This window comes from Camelina sativa, chromosome 15, assembly GCF_030686135.1.
Source record: "Camelina sativa cultivar CO46 ecotype springtype chromosome 15, ASM3068613v1".
NCBI classification, from domain to species: domain Eukaryota; kingdom Viridiplantae; phylum Streptophyta; class Magnoliopsida; order Brassicales; family Brassicaceae; genus Camelina; species Camelina sativa.
This window is the reverse complement of record NC_141894.1, coordinates 8,335,172-8,355,358: the sequence shown is the minus strand read 5'-3', so window position 1 is coordinate 8,355,358 and position 20,187 is coordinate 8,335,172. Positions and strand designations below refer to the sequence as shown.

Here is a 20,187-nt window from a genome sequence, read left to right as displayed (position 1 = left end):
CGCGCCGTTAGAAAGAGTTATTGTTTGTTGATTTGGTATATTTGGTAACGGTGCACCAGGTCATGGTAAAATTCGCGTTTTATTTGGAAAGATTTTGCGGAGCGGATCGAGTTGGGAAGGTGGCTGCGCTCAGGATATTGAGCTGCCTACGTACCCCGTAAGGGGATCAAGCCAGGTCGTAGTTCGATTATTATGGATACCTCTTAGAAGTATTTTTTCAGGTTCATGACGTTCCAAGGCCGGAGCTCGGCTTTACCGTTGCTCTCGTCTACGAGGCGATATACGCCATTGCGAACGACCTCGGTGATACGGAAAGGTCCTTCCCATTTGGTTCCCATTTTGCCGGCGTTCTTTTCTTTTCTGTGATCGAACATTCGACGGAGTACTCGGTCCCCGACGGCGAAACGCCGAGGTCGGATCTTCGAGTTATAGAAGCAAGCGATGGCATTCTGGTAATTTTGAACTCGCACGTAGGCTTGTTCTCTCTTCTCGTCGATGACGTCGAGGTAATCGCGCAGCGCTTCGCTATTTTCCTCCTCATTCTCGGGGGAAACAGCTCGGCGAATACTGCCTATGGTAACTTCTGCCAGTATTACGGCCTCAATTCCGTAGGCTAAGGAGAACGCGGTCTCGCCCGTGCTGCCACGCGGCGTAGTTCGGGTGGCCCACAATACTCCGGGGAGCTGAGCGTCCCAGCCTGACTTCGCGACGCTCAGACGGCGCTTGAGGCTGTGCAGGATCAAATTGTTGGCTGCTTCGGCCTGCCCGTTTCCTTGGGGGTACCGGGGGGTAGACGGGGTTAGTCGTATACCCCATGTGTCGCACAACTTTTGAACCACAGCGGACACCAAGTTCGTCCCGTTATCAGTTACGATCTCGTAGGGGATTCCGTGTCGACACACCACGTTTTTCCAGAGAAAATCCTTTACGTGTTCACCCGTGATGGACTGGTAGGATTCGGCCTCGATCCATTTAGTAAAGTAATCGGTCACAACCAGTAGGTTAGTAACGCGGCGTTTTCCCGACTGTTCGAGGGGTCCGATGGCATCCATCGACCACCGCATGAAGGGGTAAGGAGCGGAGACCGAGCTCATTAGCTCAGCGGGCTGATTGATCAGAGGTGCGTGTCGTTGGCAGGGATCACACTTTCTAGCGTGCTCGTCGCAGTCCGCGAGCATGGTTGGCCAAAAGTATCCTTACCGTTTGATTCTGAGGGCCAGTGATCGTCCTCCGGAGTGGTTTCCGCAGGGACCCTCGTGGGCGTCCCTCATGATGCTAAGGGTTTCGTCCCCGTGCACGCACCTGAGGTATGGTCCGGAGATACACCGCTTGTATAACTCCTCGCTGATGATACAGAACCGCGCGCTCTGAGCTTTGAGCTTACGCGCTTGCCATCGATCCTTTGGTGCGGTCCCACTTGTGATATAATCACGAATTGGGACTCGCCAGTCCGTTTCGGGTTCCGCTTCTTGCTCGTCTTCGGAGATAAGATCGTCCAAGAGCTCGTCGTCCCGATCAGGTACTTGTTCAGGTTCTCCCTAGTGGGGACCGGATCCGGCCTGGACCTGGTTAATGCTTTGAGCCTTAAATGGGATAGAGATACTTGGTTGATCTATTCCCTCGACGGATATGATTCGTTTGACCGAAGGGTCGGAGGTGGAAGCTAGCGCAGCGAGGGCGTCGGCGGCTGAATTCTCTCCCCGGGGAATTTTGGTGAGTTCGAACGTTGAGAACTGCTCGGCCATTGATCGAACGACTTGGAGATAAGCGCCCATCCGCTCACAATTCGTGTCGTAGCTCCCATGGAACTGACCGGTTACGAGCTCCGAGTGCCAGCCGGAGTCCGGCTATTAGGGCCTCGTACTCAGCCTTGTTGTTCGAGGCTACGAACCCGAGTCGGAAGGACTGTTCCATTATTTCGTTGGTCGGGGATATGAGTCGGATTCCGATTCCGCACCCCTGTCTGGACGATGCTCCGTCCGCGTATAGCGACCATCTCTCGGAGGCGTTCCCGGTATTTTTGTTGGTCGTGGCGAGTTCGATGACGAAATCGGCGAGGACTTGCGCCTTGGCGCAGGTGCGTGGCCGGTATTTGATATCTATGGCCCATTTGGCTAACCTGCCGGACTGGCTAGGACTGTGAAGGATGGTCCGAATGGGTTGGGACATCATCACTACGATCGTGTGCGACTGGAAATAAGGGCGCAGTTTGCGAGCCGACATCACGACTGCTAGTGCCAGCTTTTCCATAGCGGGGTATCGCATTTCAGCGTCAACAAGGGTCTTGCTGACGTAATAGACGGGTTTCTGTTCCCCCTCGTGCTCTCGTACCAATACCCCGCTTACCGCGGAGTCGGATACGGCGATATAGAGGAAGAGGTGTTCCCCATCCGCAGGCTTCGACAGGACAGGGGGTTCAGTGAGGTACTTTTTTAATTCTTGGAATGCCTCTTCACACTTGTCGTCCCACTCGAATTTCCGATTGCCCTTAAGCAACTGGTAGAATGGGAGGCAACGGTCTGTAGACCGCGCAATGAATCGGTTAAGGGCGGCTATCCGCCCTGTTAACCTCTGGACCTCCCGAGTTGTCCTTGGCGAAGGCATTTCGAGGAAGGTCGCAATTTGTTTTGGATTCGCTTCGATCCCACGTTCTGTGACCAGATACCCAAGGAATTCTCTCGACGCGACACCGAACGTGCACTTGGTCGGGTTGAGCTTCATTCCATACAGGTTTAGTATTTCGAAGCATTCTTCGAGCTGAGGAATATGATCCTGCTCGCGCATTGACTTGACGAGCATATCGTCGATGTAAACTTCCATGGTTTTTCCAAGATGCTCGGCGAACATCTTGTTGACTAACCTCTGGTAGGTTGCTCCTGCGTTTTTAAGTCCGAAAGGCATTACTTTGTAGCAATAGGTGCCTCGGTCCGTGATGAACGCGGTCTTTTTCCTGGTCGGCGGGGTCCATCAAAATTTGATTATACCCCGAGAAGGCGTCCATAAAGGAGAGAGTCTCGTGTCCGGCGGTTGCCTCGACCAGTCAATCGATATGAGGAAGCGGATAATTGTCCTTCGGACAGGCTTTGTTGAGATCTTTGAAGTCAATGTAGATCCGCCATTTCCCGTTTTTCTTTTTGACCACTACGGGGTTGGCTAGCCACTCGGCGTACTGGACCTCGCGGATAGACCCTATTTTCAATAGTCGATCCACCTCGTCGTTCATTGCTTTCGTCCTTTCGGGGCCGAGCTTACGACGCTTCTGTTTTATGGGTTTGTAGGTGGGGTCGACGTTGAGCTGGTGAGAAGTCACGCTAATGTCGATTCCTTTCATGTCCGATGAGGACCAGGCGAAGGTGTTGTGATTCCGACCCAGAAACTGGATCAGGTCGTTCCTTGTACTAGGTTTGAGATCGGCCCCGATTCCAACGCATCGTTCCGGGTGCCCTTCCATGATTGGGACCTGATCGACCTTGGTCATTACGGGTCCGCGCGAGGCGGGATCTGTGTGCATAACGAGCTGTCTTGATTCCAGCTCGTCAGCGATCATTAATTGCTATTGGTCGGATTTTTTGATCAGATCGTAGCCGCTTCTGTAACACTGTCTTGAGGTTCGTTGGCTACCGTAGATGGTGGCAATTCCGCCCCGTGACGGGAACTTCACACATTGGTGGTACGTTGACGGGACCGCCTTCATCCCATACAACCAAGGTCTGCCGAGGATAGCGTTGAAGGGGGCGGGACTATCGACGACCACGAAGTCGACGAGACGTCGTACCCCACGGGCTTCCACTATGAGGGAAATGGTGCCCTTAGCTAAGGTCGTGTCGCCGGCGAACCCGGTGAGCGGGGTTTTGGCCCCTTTTAGCTCGGAATCAGGATAACCCATCCGCCTAAAAGCATCGTAGAACAAGAGATCGACGGAGCTCCCGGTGTCGATCATTATTCTGGAGAGCTCGCATCCCCCGACGTCTAACCTTACGATTAGAGCGTCGTCGTGGGGTTTATCCAGGTTCGCGGTTTCGCTTTCCCAAAACGTAATCTCGTAGTCCGGGTCCGAGCGGGGTTTCCGTTCACGATGGTAACTATCGACCCTACGTTGGTAGGCCTTGATCGAATTAACTGAGTTACGACATAAGGAGGGTCCTCCCGTGATGAAGCCGACTCTATGAGTTGGATTTGACTCTTTGAAACATCGGGAGATGAACGGGCGGAAGCTCGCGAGCCTCCGGGGAGCCGGAGGCGGGGTAAATACCGAGTCACCAGGTCAATGCGTTTCTTTGGGGCTGGAGGGGGGGAAGATCCCTCGGCCTCGTCGGTCCTTTCGCGCTTAGCTGCGGCTTCTTTGGTAGTGGCGTTGGCTTCTCTCGCCCTTTCTCCCTCTTTATCGAGGTCGATTTCGCCGAGATCTCCCGCTTCGTGCTTCCGCGCGAGGAGACGTCCCACGGTTCTGCACTCTTCAGTCGAGTGTCCGCGTATTTTGTGATACTTGCAGAATTTCTCGGGATCGAAGTTCGGGTTTTTTGCATTGGGTGCGGAGTCAACCGCGAAAGCATGCAAACCAGACTCAAACGGCTCCTTCCGGAGAGTCTTTTTGGGAGGATTGTACGGTGCTTTTGATGACTTATGGATCTCGGCCAGAGCGGCCCGCTCCTCTTCTGCTCGGGCGAAATTAATCGACCTATGGAGTGCGTCGTCGAGCGACGGGGGTTGTCGAACGGTGAGCTCTTCGCGGAATTTCGAGGTGTACCATAAGCCATGCCGAAGGGCTGCCAGGGCAACCTCGTCATTTAGGTTGGTTATCCTGGCTTTGGTTGACTTGAAGCGATTGATGTAATCGCGGAGCGGTTCGTCTTTTTCTTGGACGAGAAGCCAAAGGTCTGATTCGGTCACCTTAGCTTGGAAAAAGACTGAATACTGCTTCAAAAATGCCGAGGCGAGCTGATCGAAGCTGTCAATGGAGTTGGATTCCAAAGAGACGAACCATTCCAACGCCGGTCCCACCAGGTTCTCGGCGAAGTAACGGCAGTAGCCGGCTTCACACTCGTCGTCGGTGAGATAAGCTTTTGTTATGGCTAATCTGAAAGCTCGGAGGTGCGCTCCCGGGTCCGTTATGCCCGCGTATTCGGGAAGGCGGAGCTTGCCCACGTCACGAAGGCGAACCTTCGCGATTCGGTCTGTGAACGGGGTACGCCTTGTTTCGGCGATCACGCGATCGATGTCTGGGGCTGCGCTTGTTGCCAGGTGCACCTTAGAGCGGATTTGGGCCATCTCGGCGCTTGCCTTATTCATGTACTCGGTTAGGAACTGCGCGCTGAATGCGCCGCTACTCGGAGGTCCGGGAAGACCGAGATCCTCGGTCGTTATTCCTCGTGACGCCCCATTTCTGAGTTCTCCCGTCGGGACTGGATCCAGTCTCACCGAGGAGCCCTCCAGAGCCCCCGAGGTGCGGAGGAACTGCCCTGCTGACCCGACGTCCCCGGATGGGGGATGCTCGTCACGTCGCGAGCTCGCGTTACCATTTAAGACTGACGAGCTCGGAGCTCCGTTGCTCTCTGACGGCGCGAAAACGGGTAACGTTCTGATCCCGGGCGGAGTAACGTGGACCGCCTCAAAGTCGAGACGAGTCCGGGGAAGCGCTCTTTCCGTGGGATTGGTTAAAGCTGTTCTCGAAGAGTACGCGGAATCCCGATATGGTCCGAGATTTGCGCGAGAAGCGAGCTCTTGTTCATGTCGCTCGATTCTGTTCATGAGGGCCCGATTTGTCGCATCTTGACTTTGGGTCTTATCGATCAGAACGGCGAGCATTCCGCGAATCTCGGACAGATCGTTGCTGACGGGGGTCCCGGAGGAGACCACCGGTGCATGGTGCTGTCCGGGTCGGTTCGTTCCGTTATTCTCTGAACGAGTCCATACTCGGGACTGATTCCTGTTTCCTGTCAAGATCGCGGGGGCCGTGGGAACAACCTCGACGGTAACCCCTGGGTTTGTACTACCGAGATTCTGAGTTTGGGCGGGTCTGTGATGAGTGAGACCCGAACCTCCCAAAATACTTTGGTTCGGTGCTTGACTGTCGTCAAGTGATGAGCCTGTCCCGGGTCTGACTAGATCTGTAACCTCGTTATCGGACTGGGCTGACGCGGCTGCACCCTGGGAAGGTGCACTGATGGAGGTGGATCCGTGGACTGCCGCTGGTGGAGCAGTCTCTGAGATGATTGTGTTAGCGGTGGATGGATCCATTTCGCTGGAGTTCAAAGCAGTCGATTTTTGAGAATAGAAAGACCTAAGTCCCCACAGGCGGCGCCAAGTTGTTGGGGCTAGAAACAACAATTAGAAGAATAAGTTTGTAAAATGAGATCTGGGCAGACTTCCGGTACAAATCGACTTAGAACTATGAAAAACAACGAACTGGACTTTTGTGTTCACTTTTTCTATTGATTCGCTCTGAGCTTGATTACATGTGTTGTGTCCTTCACATTCATCTGATATTTAAACTAAAATTCCTCGAAACCCTTCCTGAACGTCTCGCTGCAATCTCGGCTCCCCAATCCCGATTTCTTCTCCAAGTTGACTTTATCCTCCTGCTCGGGTTTTCCTCCATGGGCTCTTACTGGGCCTCTTTTCCTGGCCTGCGCGTACGCCCTAATGGGTTTATTTGGTGGGCCTTATGATCGTGGAAACCCAACACCAACAATGATTATTTTGTTTTAATATTATATAATATGATACATACAATTTTGTTTTTACTAGAAGATTGGATAATTATTCTCTTTTGCTCAGATGCCAAATGCATTGGGCTGTGGCGTTGCCGTTGTTTAACTTAGTCGTCTATTACTATTGGATAAAATAAAATAAAGTGTATAATTAATTATTATTATTATTTTTTTGTTGTCAAAGTTAATTATTTGTCGCTGGAAAATTGTGTTTTATTCAGTAAAATACCGATGTAATGTATGGGGTAATATATGAATATAATGTTGTTGTTTTGTCGTTTGATAATAAAATATATACTTTGTGTCTTTGTCCTTTGAATATCGCTAACAAAAAAAAATAACTTTTGTCATAATTTTTTATTTTTTATTTTTATGTTGGCTTCACAGTTTATACATTTTTTTTTTGTGTGGTCAACCATAGTTTATACATTTATAAAGGTAATTTATTTGCTGTAATATAAGAAAACGAGGAAGCCAAAAAAATAATATCAAAAGTGAATAATGTAAAAACTTATTAATTTTGTGTTTCTTTTTTGTTTTTTCCCCGTTTCACCTGTGAAATCACACAAAAGAAAAAAAAAAAAAAAAAGCCTCCGATATCGAATTTTCTTGTTTTTGCCTTCTTCTCCGTCTTCTTCTGTCTGTCGGAATGACAAAACCGGAGCTAAGGAGCCGTGTTTCAATCCGACTAGTGGAAGAGAGACTCTATGTTTGAAAACCCGAGTAAGTAAACTACATTGCTCTGTCTCAATCTTCTTCTGGGGTTTTACTTTTGATCTGAGATAGGAAACTTGTTCAACTTAATCTTTCCAATCAATTTCATCTCCTTCACTTGCATCAATTTTTTAGGGTTCATCAGAGAGAGGTCCATAATCACCGATCTCTCTCTCTCTCCCCGAAGCTGACACTATATTGTCTCTAGTGTTTCTGGCTTTCTATGAAGTTTCCGGTGGACCTTTTGGTCTGGATGATTCTGTGAAATCAGGTGGTGGTCCTCTCTTATCTCTGCTTTAGGGTTCTTGATTTCCCCTCTGTTTGGATCTCTTCAGCATTTTTTTGTCCGTTTTGGGGATTCCAAGATGGGTTTTGGAAATGGTTTAGTGGTGTTAGGCATTACATTCTCTCTCACTTATTTTGATAAAACTATAGAGGATTTGCTGCTGCATATTGTTGGCTTGTGCTGGCAGTTTCTTTTTTTCGCTATGTCCCTTTCGTTGTAATGGCTTTACTTGCGGTGGTTCAGGCCTAAGCGTTGGCTGTTTTGTGGGTACTCGAGAGTTTGATTAGTTGAAGAGGGTCTTTTAATACCATGTTTTGGAATCTGTAACTATTGGGACAAAACTAGTACCCTTGCAGGAGAGTTTAAAGAGTCCCGGAAAGGCTTTGTTTTTTTTGGAGCGGTTTTGTTCGTCATGTGGTCCTATTTGATTCCCCTCATGCCAGGTAGTAGGGACTGGATCTTTAAGCTCATCCTCTTCCGGATAGTGGAGAGATACGTATTTTTCCTGAGGTTGGGATGCTCATTTGGAGGTGTTTGGCTCAAGGGATGGATACAAAATAACTGCTGCTGCAATGTCTAATCTTAGATTGTTTGAACCCAAAGGTTAGTAGTCACTTTTTCTCCAAAAGTGTTTTTTGGGTTATGAATGATGCCCGTGAATAACTTGGTTTAACATACTTTGTGTGTTGCAGGTCAAAGTATGGGACACCAACGCTCAGTATTCTGTGCTCAGCTACAGGAATCATCATATTCCTCTCTACTGGATGAGCTTCCAAGAGATCATTGAGTTTCTGAATTTCTTCGTACGCGCATCAGGAATGCTTCTGGAACTCGCAGCCTTTTGTCAAACATAGGGATTAGGCTACTGGATCTCCACCCACTCCTTATTGAGTTCCCGAGAACTCATTTGGATTTTCAAATGTCTGTGCCTGCCTCCTTCTTTGCATTTCATTCTTGGTGATGGTTTTTGCCGCTTCAAAGACATTTCTTATCAGTGGCGCGGTTATCAGTCTGCCTGTACCCGTTCTTAACACACTTGCAAACGAGAAACGATGGGCGTGATTTATCCGGGAGGAAAACAAGACCAGTTTCAGGAGATACATTAGAGTCACAGTTGAATTTGATATCCAAGAATGCGGAGAACAAGTCTTTTTAAGTTTATTTGCATTTGATATCTTCTCTGCTGTTTGAAACAGCCTGTTTCTCATCTTTTGATCATTGGATCTCTTTCTCTGGCTTGGAGCCTTGGAGACATGTACCATGTAGTTAGTTAATCCAAGAATGCGGTATGAGAATATATGTGGTTAATGTTTCTGCGACTTTGGATTACCAACTTAAGCCAAAGCCTAACTTAAACCACTAATGGCTACATAGATGATCACTCATTATTTGCTCGTTATTATGTAAATGAATGTGTAACTCGAAACATCAAAGCAAGGATAAACTGCAGTGTCATAAGAATCCTGAGGTCTTCTTTGATCTCATATGGTGCTACGACATTGTGAATGACAAGCCGAACTTGGGACTCGTTGTCCATTGTCTCCCTTTAAATTTTATATTTCGACTACTAAAATAATACGAAAGCAAAATTCAGATAATTGAATTAACCTGAATTATTTATTCCCGCCAGTGATGTTCCCCCCAATCTCATCACTCATCAGTAAAAATAAAGAAGCTTGGAGGGAAGAAAATGAGAAAGCAATAATAAAAAAATAAAAAAAGAAAAAAAAAAGAAAAGAAACGCAATGTTCGTCGGCGACGACGACTCAGTTCAGATTGTTCGACTTCTCGACCAGACGCTTACTTCCATTGATGGCGTTGCAGTCCGCGAGGCAACGGAGGCTCTGGATCGACTTTCTACGGAGCTCCCTCACTTCCCTTATCGTCTTCTCTCCATCGCTTCCGGTAACCTTTTTTTTGTTGTCTTCTAATTCACTTTATTCCGAAGCATTGACTTCTGACGAAGAGATGCAATTTTGATTTCCTCGAACCAAATTAAACAATTAGCGTTACGAAATTTGTTGACTTCACTGTGGTAACGATTTCATGAAATTTGTTAAGATTTATGATTTTCTGAGTTAAGAACCAAAGTCCAATCCTTTTATTCTTGTTTGCTATACTTCTAATTGAATTCTGCAATCTAAACAACGCTCTCTGCTGATTGGCTTCATTTTTATCCTTTGTGTCCATGAGTTTTGCATAAGATCTCCTAATTGAGCGGCCCTTTTGGGCTGTAGCTTATATTTCGTGTGTGTGTGTGTGTGTGTGTGCTGGAGTTTGATATTCGTGGAGGTAGTTTCTTGAAGAGTATTGAATCCTTAGCAATATTTTGATTCCGTTGATACAAAAACTCATACATGATTGAATATATTCTGCTGAGTCTTTTGGTTCTATCAATCGCTGTTGATTGACAGGAGGTGAAAATCCCAGCCAGAGAGTTGCCGCGGCAACATATCTGAAGAATTTTACCAGACGGAACACGGGGATTGAAGGGACGATCTCTGAAGTCAGCAAGGAGTTTAAGGATCAGCTTCTCCTAGCTTTGCTTCATGCACAGCCTGCTGTTCTTAAAGTTTTACTTGAACTGGTAGGCATATTTAACAAGCTTATCTTCATCTAGTTGTTGCAAATCTTATTGTAACTCATTATTCCTGTAAAATTTTTAGTTTAATTTTGTGCACACCTTCATTTTACTTCACTTGTGGCCAGCTCCACATTGTTGTTGTGTCAGAATTTGTGAAGAAAAATGCATGGCCTGAACTTGTACCGGAGCTGCGGTCTGCTATCGAGAAGAGCAGCTTAATTAGCAGTTCAAACTCTAGCTGGAGTACTGTTAATGCTCTGATGATATTGCTTACAGTTGTAAAGCCTTTTCAGGTATTTGTTACATTCTCTTTCGTAAGAAAAGTTATATTAATGAAGTGATGGCGTTAAACTTAGATTTTTATCTCTCTATCTCTCTCTTCCATCAGCTCTCCTATATTGCATCCCGTGTTAAATATATTATGGTTTAGCATCCCTTGTTTTGGTTGTGAGCTTTTGTTGCTTCTGGCTGCAATATCTAAGAGTATGAACTACTGCAAAATCTGAAAACATGTGTGTTTTGAAGTGGTAGTCCTCTGTTTTGAACCTGGTCCTGTGTGGTCTATTTGAATGAGCGTGGCTTATTTTTGTGTGTTTGCTTTGTAGTACTTCCTGCAACCAAAACTTGCAAAGGAGCCAGTACCACAACAGCTGGAGAGTATCACGAAAGAAATTCTTGTACCCTTGGTGTCAGTATTTCATCATCTCACTGAAAAGGTTATCCTTTTCTCTTAGTGTTTTCTTTTTCTTCATCTGCTCACAACTTTATGTAAGATATATCTGCTCTTTGGATCTCAATGAGTATTCATATCTGGTAAAATTCTGAAGCAGGCTTTGACTACACATGGATGGGGTGAACTGGAGTTGGAAAAGACACTCCACATTATCTGCAAATGCATATACTTTTCAGTAAGTCATACCGTCAGTTTATATTTCAGACAGACGAAGTTTCCAGAACTGTTGTTGCATGTCTGGGTGATTGAAATTTGCCTCTGATTATTAAACGTAATTTATCAAATCATTTCATCTTCATGTTGTACTGTGAATTTTGTTGTTAAGGGTGTTTTGTGTTGTAGGTGAAGTCCCATATGCCATCTGATTTGTCCCCTCTGCTTGGTTCCTTCTGTCGAGATATGATTAGAATTCTGGACTCCTTGAGTTTTGACTGGAGTGTTTCTCGTTCAGATGGGTACTTGATAAGGTCGAAAGCTGGAAAAAGAAGTTTGCTCCTCTTTGGCACACTTGTCAGCAGACATAGAAAATATTCTGACAAGTATGTAAACACCTTAAAATCTTCTTAGCAATGCAGCATTCCCAATGCTTATTTCACACGCCTATTATATCTGATTTATGCAGATTGGTGCCGGAGATAGTAAATTGCTCAATGAAGATTGTGAAACATAGTTCACACATCAGTGTATGTATTTTTAGCAAAATTTGTTACTACAAAAATTGCTTTTTCTCATCAAATGTTACTATCTTATTAATCTAATGTATGAGTGCCTACTATCATGTGCAGAAGCTCGGATGCCTAACTGAGAGAATTATCTCACTTGCTTTTGATGTAATTTCACGCGTCATGGAAATTGGCCCTGTAAGTTGTTAGAATGTTTACAACAAATCTAAATAGATTTATCAATTTTCTATGAAAGTAAATATAATTGGTACCTTCAAAATAGGGATGGAGATTACTTTCACCCCATTTTACTTTTTTGTTGGACTCAGCGATCTTTCCAGCCCTGGTGCTGAATGAGAGGGTAAGCTTTTGTCGTAATCTGTGTTGCAAGCATTTCTTACTACCATTATTTCAAAATATTTACTGGTCTTACCGGGTTGTTTTTTGCAAGTAGGACATATCTGAGTGGGAAGAAGATGCAGATGAATTCATAAGGAAAAACCTTCCATCTGAGCTAGTATGAAGATTTATCTCTCTTTCTCTCTAGACGAATTATCTCTATCGTCCAGAAGCTAGGAAACAATATTATTTTTGTTTGGCAGGAAGAAATTTCTGGGTGGAGGGAGGACATGTTTACAGCCAGGAAAAGTGCTATGAATTTGCTTGGTGTCATTGCCATGTCAAAGGTGAAGAAACACCTTATAGGTTATGATCTATTTCATCAACCTATTTCAGCTACTCGTTCATAGGTTCTTATAGGTTATGATTTAATTCTTATAGGGACCACCTGTATCTACTACAAATAAAGCTTCCTCAGCTGCATGTAAGCGGAAGAAAGGTGAAAAGAGCAGAAGAAATAACCAAAGATGCATGGGAGATCTACTGGTGTTTCCATTTTTGTCAAAATTTCCTGTGCCTTCGAAAAGTTACATACTGGATGCTAGTACTTCAGCAGCGTGAGTTCCTATACATATTCATGACTTCTAATTCTAACTCCTTGAAATTCTTGGCAGATGTCTAAACCAAATAAAAAATGCTTTTGCAAGCTCTGAGCAATGGTACATGTTTGTCTGGCGCAGTGAGTAACGTTAAATTATGCTAGTATTAGAAAATATGTTCTTTTAGTGGAACTTTAAAAACTCGTGTTGCAAGTTGGTCTTCCATAATCCCATGTTTCCCAAGCTCGTCATCAACTTCTTGTTGATATTTTTTCAGTAGACTGAATATGTATTAAATTCTCTGTTATCTTCTTTGCTAGACTTCTCAGAGAACTGTTCATCATTTTGAACATGTAATATCGGGTTGGAGTGCTTTGTGTTTACTGCTCTCTTTCACTTTAATATTTTCTTGTTTCATTCCCTTTTAATTTGTGATTAAACTGACTTTGTTGCTATGTTGACATGTCAGCTATTTTGGTGTTCTAATGGCATATGGTAGCCTGCAAGAGGTGAGCAAGTCTGGTTCTCTTTGTTTTGGAGTTGTGCATCTACTGATATAGTGCATAGAATTACAATGGCTCCCTTTTTCCGACAGTTTATCCAAGAACAAAATCCTGAGTATGTGGCATCTTTTGTCCGTACCCGTGTGCTACCGATTTATTCTACACCTGATTGCACACCTTACTTGGTTGCATCTGCAAATTGGGTACTTGGAGAGCTTGCGTCCTGCCTACCTGAGGTGTAATTTTTACTTGTTCTTCTTGATGCTGTAAATTTTACTTTTTATTTATGCAAACCATTTGCTGGAAGATGATATACTTTTAGTCACTGATTAAAATTTGTAATGTTTTACTTCCAGTGATTACATATTTGATTAATTGCTTTATGTATTCAGGTGATGAATGCAGATATTTTTTCTTCCCTACTGAAGGCATTAGCAATGCCAGATCAGGTGGAGACCTCTTGTTACCCAGTGCGTGTTTCAGCTGCTGGTGGAATAGGTTCACTACTCGAAGTAAGTCAGCACATACATTAACAATGGCACTTGTAGCTTAAAGTGATGGCTTGTCATATCTAACTCAAAGACTATGTTTGTACTCTTCAGAATGAGTACCAACCACCTGAATGGTTGCCGCTTCTTCAGATTATTATTGGTAGTGAGGAGGACGAGGATGGCATTTTGTTTCAGCTTCTCAGATCTGTGATCGAGTCAGGAAGTCAAGCTATTGCCACACATATTCCGTACATTGTCTCTTCGCTAGTTAGTAATTTGTTGACGTTTATGCATCCTAGTGAAGATCCATGGTCTCAGGTATATATAACTTCTGCTTTCCTGCTTTCTTAATATTTTTGCTAATATCTGAAGCTGAAGGTAACAGAATGTATTCTTTGTGATTCGAAGTAAAAAAATTGACACATTCTGCTAATATTTATCACGCACATGAAACCCTGGACTCTACCAAAATATTTGTAGAATTCCTGTTGTTCCTGGTCTAGTAATTGTGAACTTTGGACTATATTTAGTGGACATTGCAAGTCAGTTCAACCTATTTTTTTTTTTCTTCATTTTTTTAGGCTATTCTAGGTGGCCTTGAGACATTAGCAGCAATGGCTCAGACTTATGAGAGCTCTAAGCCTGAAGCGAATGAGGAGAACAATCAGGCGACTGAAATATGGCTAAATGGTCAAGGCACCATCAGCAAAGCTTTGTCAGAACTTTTACAGCACGCATGGCTGGTAGTTAAATTTACTCTAATCCCTTTGCGTTATCTATAAACATTATGATTCCTCCGTGTACTTGAAATTATAGAAATTAAAACACGGTTCTAATTTTAAGATACTGCTCTACCTTTTATCTTTGCATGGTTCAGACAACAGATGTGCCTCCGACTTCATGCATAGATCATTTTTCGACGATGTTGCGGTTCATTGTGATTGCTTCTACTAATTGCAATGTATTCGTGGAGCTCAGATTAACTGAATTACTCATAGTTTGGGCCGATATTCTTGCTAGCTGGAACGGTTGGGAAGAGTCGGAGGACTTATCCATTTTTGACTGCATAGAAGAAGTTGTGGGTATAAACAACAAGTATGGTTTTAGGAGTTTCCTTTTCAGAGATTTGCCCTCCCCTCCAGCCATGCCAGTCCGTCCACAATCTGTTGTTGAATGCATTGGTTCATTTGTCAGAAAAGCCATACTTGAGTACCCGTCTGCCACAAGGAGGGCGTGTTCTTGTGTCCACACGTTATTACATGTACCAGACTACTCATCTGACATCGAAGGGGTGGGAAAATCACTGGCAATGGTCTTCAGTGACGCAGCCTTTTCTCATTTTTTAGGATTGCGTGAGAAACCTTGTACTTTGTGGAGGCCTCTATTACTGGCGGTATCATCATGCTATATCTCCTATTCCGATATTGTGGAAAGCACTTTAGAGAAAGTGATATCTGGAGGATTCGAGCTATGGGCATCTTCATTGGCATCATCGCTTAAATTTGATGCGACTCCAGCATTGGCATCGGAAGTAAAACTATATGGTGAGTAGATAAAACTAATGTGCTGATGATTCAGAATTATTAAACTTACAGTTACAGTTCACAAGTTAGATCTTAGAAGGTTTTATTGTGTATATAGTAGCTTTTTTTAATCATAAATACATTAGCATGGACTAACAAACCACTTGTCTTCAGTGATGACGCTAGTAAAGGTGATCGAGCAGATTTTAGATGTAAAGCATGGGAATGCAACTGATGATTTGACAAGGAAGTGCTTTGTTTCATTGATGGAGGCTTCTCAGAGGCTAAAGGAAGTGAACGAAGAAATAGACGATGATGAAGATGATGGAGAACCCGGGGAAGAAGAGACAGAATCTGAAGAAACTGATTCATATGACGAGGTTTGATTTGTTTTCTAGTACATTCAAAGTATGTTTCATAATTTCTCGTTAGCACTAGTATAAGAATATAAACTTAGATAAGCAATCAATTTGCTGGTCCAGTTGCAAAGTAGTTTATAAACGGCTAGTTTCAAGAAACAACATTAGATCTTCTAATGATTTGTTTTTTTCTTTCCCAAATAAGCTGTTTCATCTTGTGTTCTTTTGTTGAACAGGATTCCGAGAGCGATGATGAGTGTGAAGAAACGGAGGAAGAATTTCTGGAAAGGTATGCTAAAGCTGCAGCAGAATTGGAGGATAGTGAAGTAGCCGAAGAGGCTGATGAAGAAGATGATGAACATGAGATTGATTTGGGTAAGTATGCTCTTCACAACAAGATAAGAAACAACGTTTTGCTTTGCTTAATGCTCTTTGAGTAATTGATTTTGCAGGTTCTCTGAATGAGATTGATCCGCAGAAACTGGTTTTATCATTAATGGAGAAGCATCACGAGAAAGTAATCAAACTTGTACCCTCTGAAGTCATCTCAGCCTTTGTCAATTCTTTTCCTGTCTACACAAGTCTCTTCTCTAAGTGCCTCTAAACATTAAATTAAACAAGAGTTTTCTCTTTCTACAATTTTTGATGCGGGTGTTTGTTCATGATGTGTTTACAAATTCTGAGTCAGTTTCGTGTTCCATATTTTAACGAAACTTTTGAGGCATTTGAGGAATTTTAAAAGTTTTCTGATCAAAATGTATCTGATGGGTCTCTCGATAGACTTATTAGACATGGAAAAAACTATTTTATCTGTATGAGTAATTAGAGATATTTTTTTGGTAAGAAATTTCAAATTTGTATAACTGATACGAATTTTCAATATTGTTCACTTATTTTTGTTTTAGTGGTATGCACTTAATATGGATTTTACATATGTGGATAATGTAGGCCATATAAATCTAGGCAAACAAACGACCTTTTTATTTACCGTTTCTGGTAAGGGATCTTGCAAACCATTGGCTATAAACCCACCTGTAAAGGTCAGTTTCAAGGGTATTATCGACTTAAGCATCACTTTAGATTCTTCGATCGAAAACGCTGCGTATTGCAAACAAAACACAGTGGAATCGGTCGTTTGCGCGTCTTCTGGGTTTCTCTCTGTCTTTTCCATTTCTTTTTTTTCCTGACTCAGCGAATCTGCTTCTTCGTTTCTCTCTTCTTCACTCATCTCAGTGTTAGGGTTACGATTCAGCAGAGCATTATCTCACAACTATTTCGGCTGAACTCGCTCTCCCAACCTCTCTCTCTCTTTTTCTCGGTTACTCTACCTCTTTGTCGGTACCCCAAATTTTCTCCATTCGAAGAACTTTTTAGGTCAAGTATGACTTGATTCTGCCTAATTTCTGGTATCGTTATCAAATTTGTCTGCTTTTCTATCTGGGATTTGTTCTTTATTTTTTTTCTTATAAGCGTATTTGATTTCGTTTCTTAGCTTCACGTCGATGTAAGCTCTTATGCATATATGGTTGCTTTGCATTCTTAGCTGTTAGAGGTTTTTCATCGCTGTTCTTTGTTCTTTTATTTTACTGTAATTAGGGTTTCTCTGTGTACATTTAAAGCTCTCTTTTTTTTTTTTTTTCAAGTGACCACCTTTGAGTGTTGTTTAGAATTGATTAGTGGAGAGCTTTCGCGTGAACTTTTGTATTGCAAGAGAGTCTCAGATTTATCTGATATTTGCTTTGTTTCTCTCTATTCCGGGATTTATATCTTCACTGAGAAATCTGTTTTTTTTTTAGGCTTGTTTAGTTGATTTCTTCTAGTTTAATTGATTCTTCGTTGAACAATGGTCATGAAAGTCCCATGTTTATTCAAACTCATCAGATAAATTGAAGCAATGTATACCGAGGGAGCCCCTGATTCTTTCATTGACCAGAGCATGTATTACCCCGCTTATTACTGTTCAGGTTGATACCTCTGCTTCACGAAATTTACTTATCATTCTTGTTTTCAAGGTTGCAAATTCCCTTATTTTCTGGATTTTTTTTCTTACAGGTTATGATTCATCTGTCGAATGGGAGAACCATCAGGTTGTTGCTGGTGTAGATGGTTCAGAGGTCCAATACACGGTGCGTCACAATCTTCATTCACATAAACGTGCTGTTTTGTTTTGTTTTGTTTATCGTCTTACCTAGCTAACATTCTAATCTTGCGTCTTCAGGGTGGGCAAAATGAAAATTCTCCCTATATATGCTATACACCAAGTTATGGATATGCACAGTCTCCTTACAATCCCTACAATCCTTACATACCAGGCGCTTCAATAGGCGTTGACTCTTCGTTTGTTGGATTCCAGCAGTATTACTCCAGCGCCCCGTATGAGAATGCTGCATCGTCGCCTACTTATGTTCCATATGTTATTCAGCCTGATTTTGTCACGAATAGTTCAACGGACTCTTTGGTAGCGACTGATGTAGCCAATGGTGGTCAATCTGATATAAGAGGATCCAGACAGAGAGATGGTTCAGCAATTTCCGGGTTCCCAAAAGATGCTCCAAAATCTTCAACAGTGAATTCTTTGGGTAGGACCTCTGAGAAACTAAGGTCTAGCACTGGACAGAATCAACAGTCAGGAGTCTCCAAGTATGTTTCAGCTCCGGCTCCTGCACATTCTCTTCAGGTGATTTCTCGTATAAAATATTTCGTGATTCTGTTTTCCTTTGAATATTGGGTGTGCTTATGCATTACAAGGAGTGTTTTGTTGATATTACAGTGCTATCTTAGTCATTCATTTCTATGTTGAGTCTGAAGTCTGTGTGTTTTTGCAGGGCAAAACTGCTTCCGTTGACAGTGTTTCCAGCAGCAGACGCTTGTCTTATGGGCAGTTAGACATTGCTAATGGGTTTTCATCCGTTGCCTCAAATAGTTACAAACCTCGTTCCAAGATGTATGATGGCGTAGGTGATAACGACCTCACTCGAAGCCCAGATACGAGCGAACATTATCGAGGTTCAAGAACGAGAAGATCAAGAAATCAGTTTGTTGTCAAAGCTTATACAACCAAAGCTGGAAATGCTGATGCAGAAGGAAACATTGTGATAAATCCTGATCAATATAATAAAGGAGATATCAGAACAGATTACAGCAATGCCAAGTTTTTTGTGATTAAATCGTATAGTGAAGATGATGTTCACAAGAGCATCAAATACGGTGTCTGGTCATCAACATTGCATGGGAACAAGAAATTGCAGAGTGTATATGAAGATGCTCAAAGAATAGCCACTGAGAAGTCTTGTGAATGCCCTATTTTCTTATTCTTCTCTGTGAGTCCATTCTTACCTTTTCTGCCTTGTGCTAATGTGCTTGCATTCATACTTTGTGCTTATGTTGTTCCCCCGCTTTAGGTCAATGCCAGTGGTCTGTTCTGTGGTGTGGCTGAGATGACCGGTCCAGTTTCCTTCAACCGGGACATGGATTTTTGGCAGCAAGACAAATGGAGTGGAAGTTTTCCTGTCAAATGGCACATCATTAAAGATGTTCCTAATAGCTATTTCAGGCACATTATTTTACACAATAACGAGAATAAGCCTGTGACCAACAGCCGAGACACACAAGAGGTAAGTTTTTTTGTTTTTAAATCTTCACACTTCACGTGTAAACCAGATTTTAAGAACTCTGGAATCTCAATCTTATCAACCTCGTTTGTGTGCAGATAATGCTGAAACAAGGTCTCGAGGTGCTAAAACTATTCAAAAATCATGCGGAAAGGACTTCGCTCTTAGATGATTTTATGTACTATGAAAACCGCCAGAGACTCATGCAGGAAGAGAAAGCAAGACTTCCATTCAGGACCTTTCGCAGCCCATTTCCCGTTCCCAAACCGAATATTTCTGACCGAAGCAAGAAAAACTCCAAAGATGTCTTCAAGAAACCTTCAGTAACCTCGGCAGAAACAGAAGTTGTGCAGTTAAAAAACTCAGATGGGGATGAAAAGAGCAATACAGAGGAACCTAGAGAAGATTCTACTCCTTCCACTCTGAAGTTTGGCTCTCTCAACATTAAAACGGCTGCTGGTACCACCTTAAACCCAACCCAAGCCAAGTCTAAACCGGCCTCATCTCTCAGCTCTGACCGCAAGTCAGACTCCTCTGGAGAGGTGACAGGATCTCTGGCTGATGACATCATCAGGGTAGGATCGTTGCCCATTAAAGTGAAGGTATCTGCAGAATCATCCTTGAAGATCGGAGCTGCTGGTACAACTCCCCTCAACTCAAGATCATTTCAGACTTAAACCGGGATTTCGACATTGTCTTTTGTCTAACTTGTTCGAGAAAGAGATTGAGTATGTATAGATAGGTTCTACCTTTTAAAAGGGTCTGATGGGTGGTTTGAGAATCCTTTTTCATCGTTGAAGTTTGGTCAAATGATATGTTTTTAGCGGTTGCATTTTGGTGTGTTGGGTTTAATTACAGAGTTGGTTCCATCTTTTGAGATTATTGATCGGAATTTCTGTGTTTTGTCATGCGAGTGATGTTTCTTCTTCAGCATCAAATACAAAGACACTATTTTCAGTTTCTTCCAAACTCAAAATGATCGTTAAACTTATACACACACTAGATTGTCGTGTCTTCCGTTTGCAAAGGAGAGTTTTGTTATCCTGGAAGTTTTGGGCCGAGGCCCATAGTCT

General features: G+C 43.4%; 3 protein-coding genes and 2 pseudogenes across 9 annotated transcripts; 3 read left to right on the top strand and 2 right to left on the bottom strand.

The window, feature by feature from the left end:
• Positions 1–1,196: 1,196 nt before the first annotated feature.
• Positions 1,197–1,775, bottom strand: LOC147926399 (uncharacterized). The gene is made up of 2 exons (XM_087487049.1): positions 1,644–1,775; positions 1,197–1,538 (listed from the first exon to the last, which is right to left on the bottom strand). The coding sequence occupies exons 1-2, from the start codon at positions 1,773–1,775 to the stop codon at positions 1,197–1,199; spliced, it is 474 nt and encodes a 157-aa protein (XP_087343175.1).
• A 1,778-nt stretch (positions 1,776–3,553) lies between these two features.
• LOC147926398 (uncharacterized) lies at positions 3,554–3,940 on the bottom strand. Its single transcript, XM_087487048.1, has one exon. It carries the CDS (start codon positions 3,938–3,940, stop codon positions 3,554–3,556), a length of 387 nt encoding a protein of 128 aa, XP_087343174.1.
• A 3,643-nt stretch (positions 3,941–7,583) lies between these two features.
• Positions 7,584–8,497, top strand: LOC104746079 (putative polyamine transporter At3g19553 pseudogene; annotated as a pseudogene). The gene is made up of 2 exons (XR_015581623.1): positions 7,584–8,313; positions 8,403–8,497. The product of XR_015581623.1 is annotated as a putative polyamine transporter At3g19553 pseudogene (transcript).
• Positions 8,498–9,225: 728 nt separating this feature from the next.
• LOC104746078 (importin beta-like SAD2) lies at positions 9,226–16,350 on the top strand. 5 transcript variants are annotated; one of them, XM_010467475.3, is made up of 21 exons: positions 9,226–9,615; positions 10,125–10,297; positions 10,420–10,587; positions 10,900–11,010; positions 11,125–11,202; positions 11,370–11,566; positions 11,650–11,710; positions 11,813–11,887; positions 11,973–12,050; positions 12,144–12,206; positions 12,292–12,375; positions 12,470–12,645; positions 13,097–13,136; positions 13,223–13,366; positions 13,523–13,642; positions 13,733–13,939; positions 14,203–14,364; positions 14,499–15,165; positions 15,319–15,524; positions 15,740–15,878; positions 15,956–16,350. In XM_010467475.3, exons 1-21 carry the CDS (start codon positions 9,456–9,458, stop codon positions 16,105–16,107), a joined length of 3,261 nt encoding a protein of 1,086 aa, XP_010465777.2. In that variant the 5' UTR covers positions 9,226–9,455; the 3' UTR covers positions 16,108–16,350. The 5 variants fall into 5 exon arrangements, with proteins under 5 accessions (XP_010465777.2, XP_087344028.1, XP_087344027.1 ...); XM_087487902.1 differs by having other exon boundaries at positions 9,360–9,615; positions 11,479–11,566; XM_087487901.1 differs by having other exon boundaries at positions 9,360–9,615; positions 11,122–11,202.
• A 313-nt stretch (positions 16,351–16,663) lies between these two features.
• On the top strand, positions 16,664–20,022 carry LOC104746077 (YTH domain-containing protein ECT4-like; annotated as a pseudogene). Its single transcript, XR_015581950.1, has 7 exons — positions 16,664–16,877; positions 17,385–17,467; positions 17,556–17,629; positions 17,722–18,180; positions 18,329–18,823; positions 18,905–19,117; positions 19,213–20,022. The product of XR_015581950.1 is annotated as a YTH domain-containing protein ECT4-like (transcript).
• Positions 20,023–20,187: the final 165 nt, after the last annotated feature.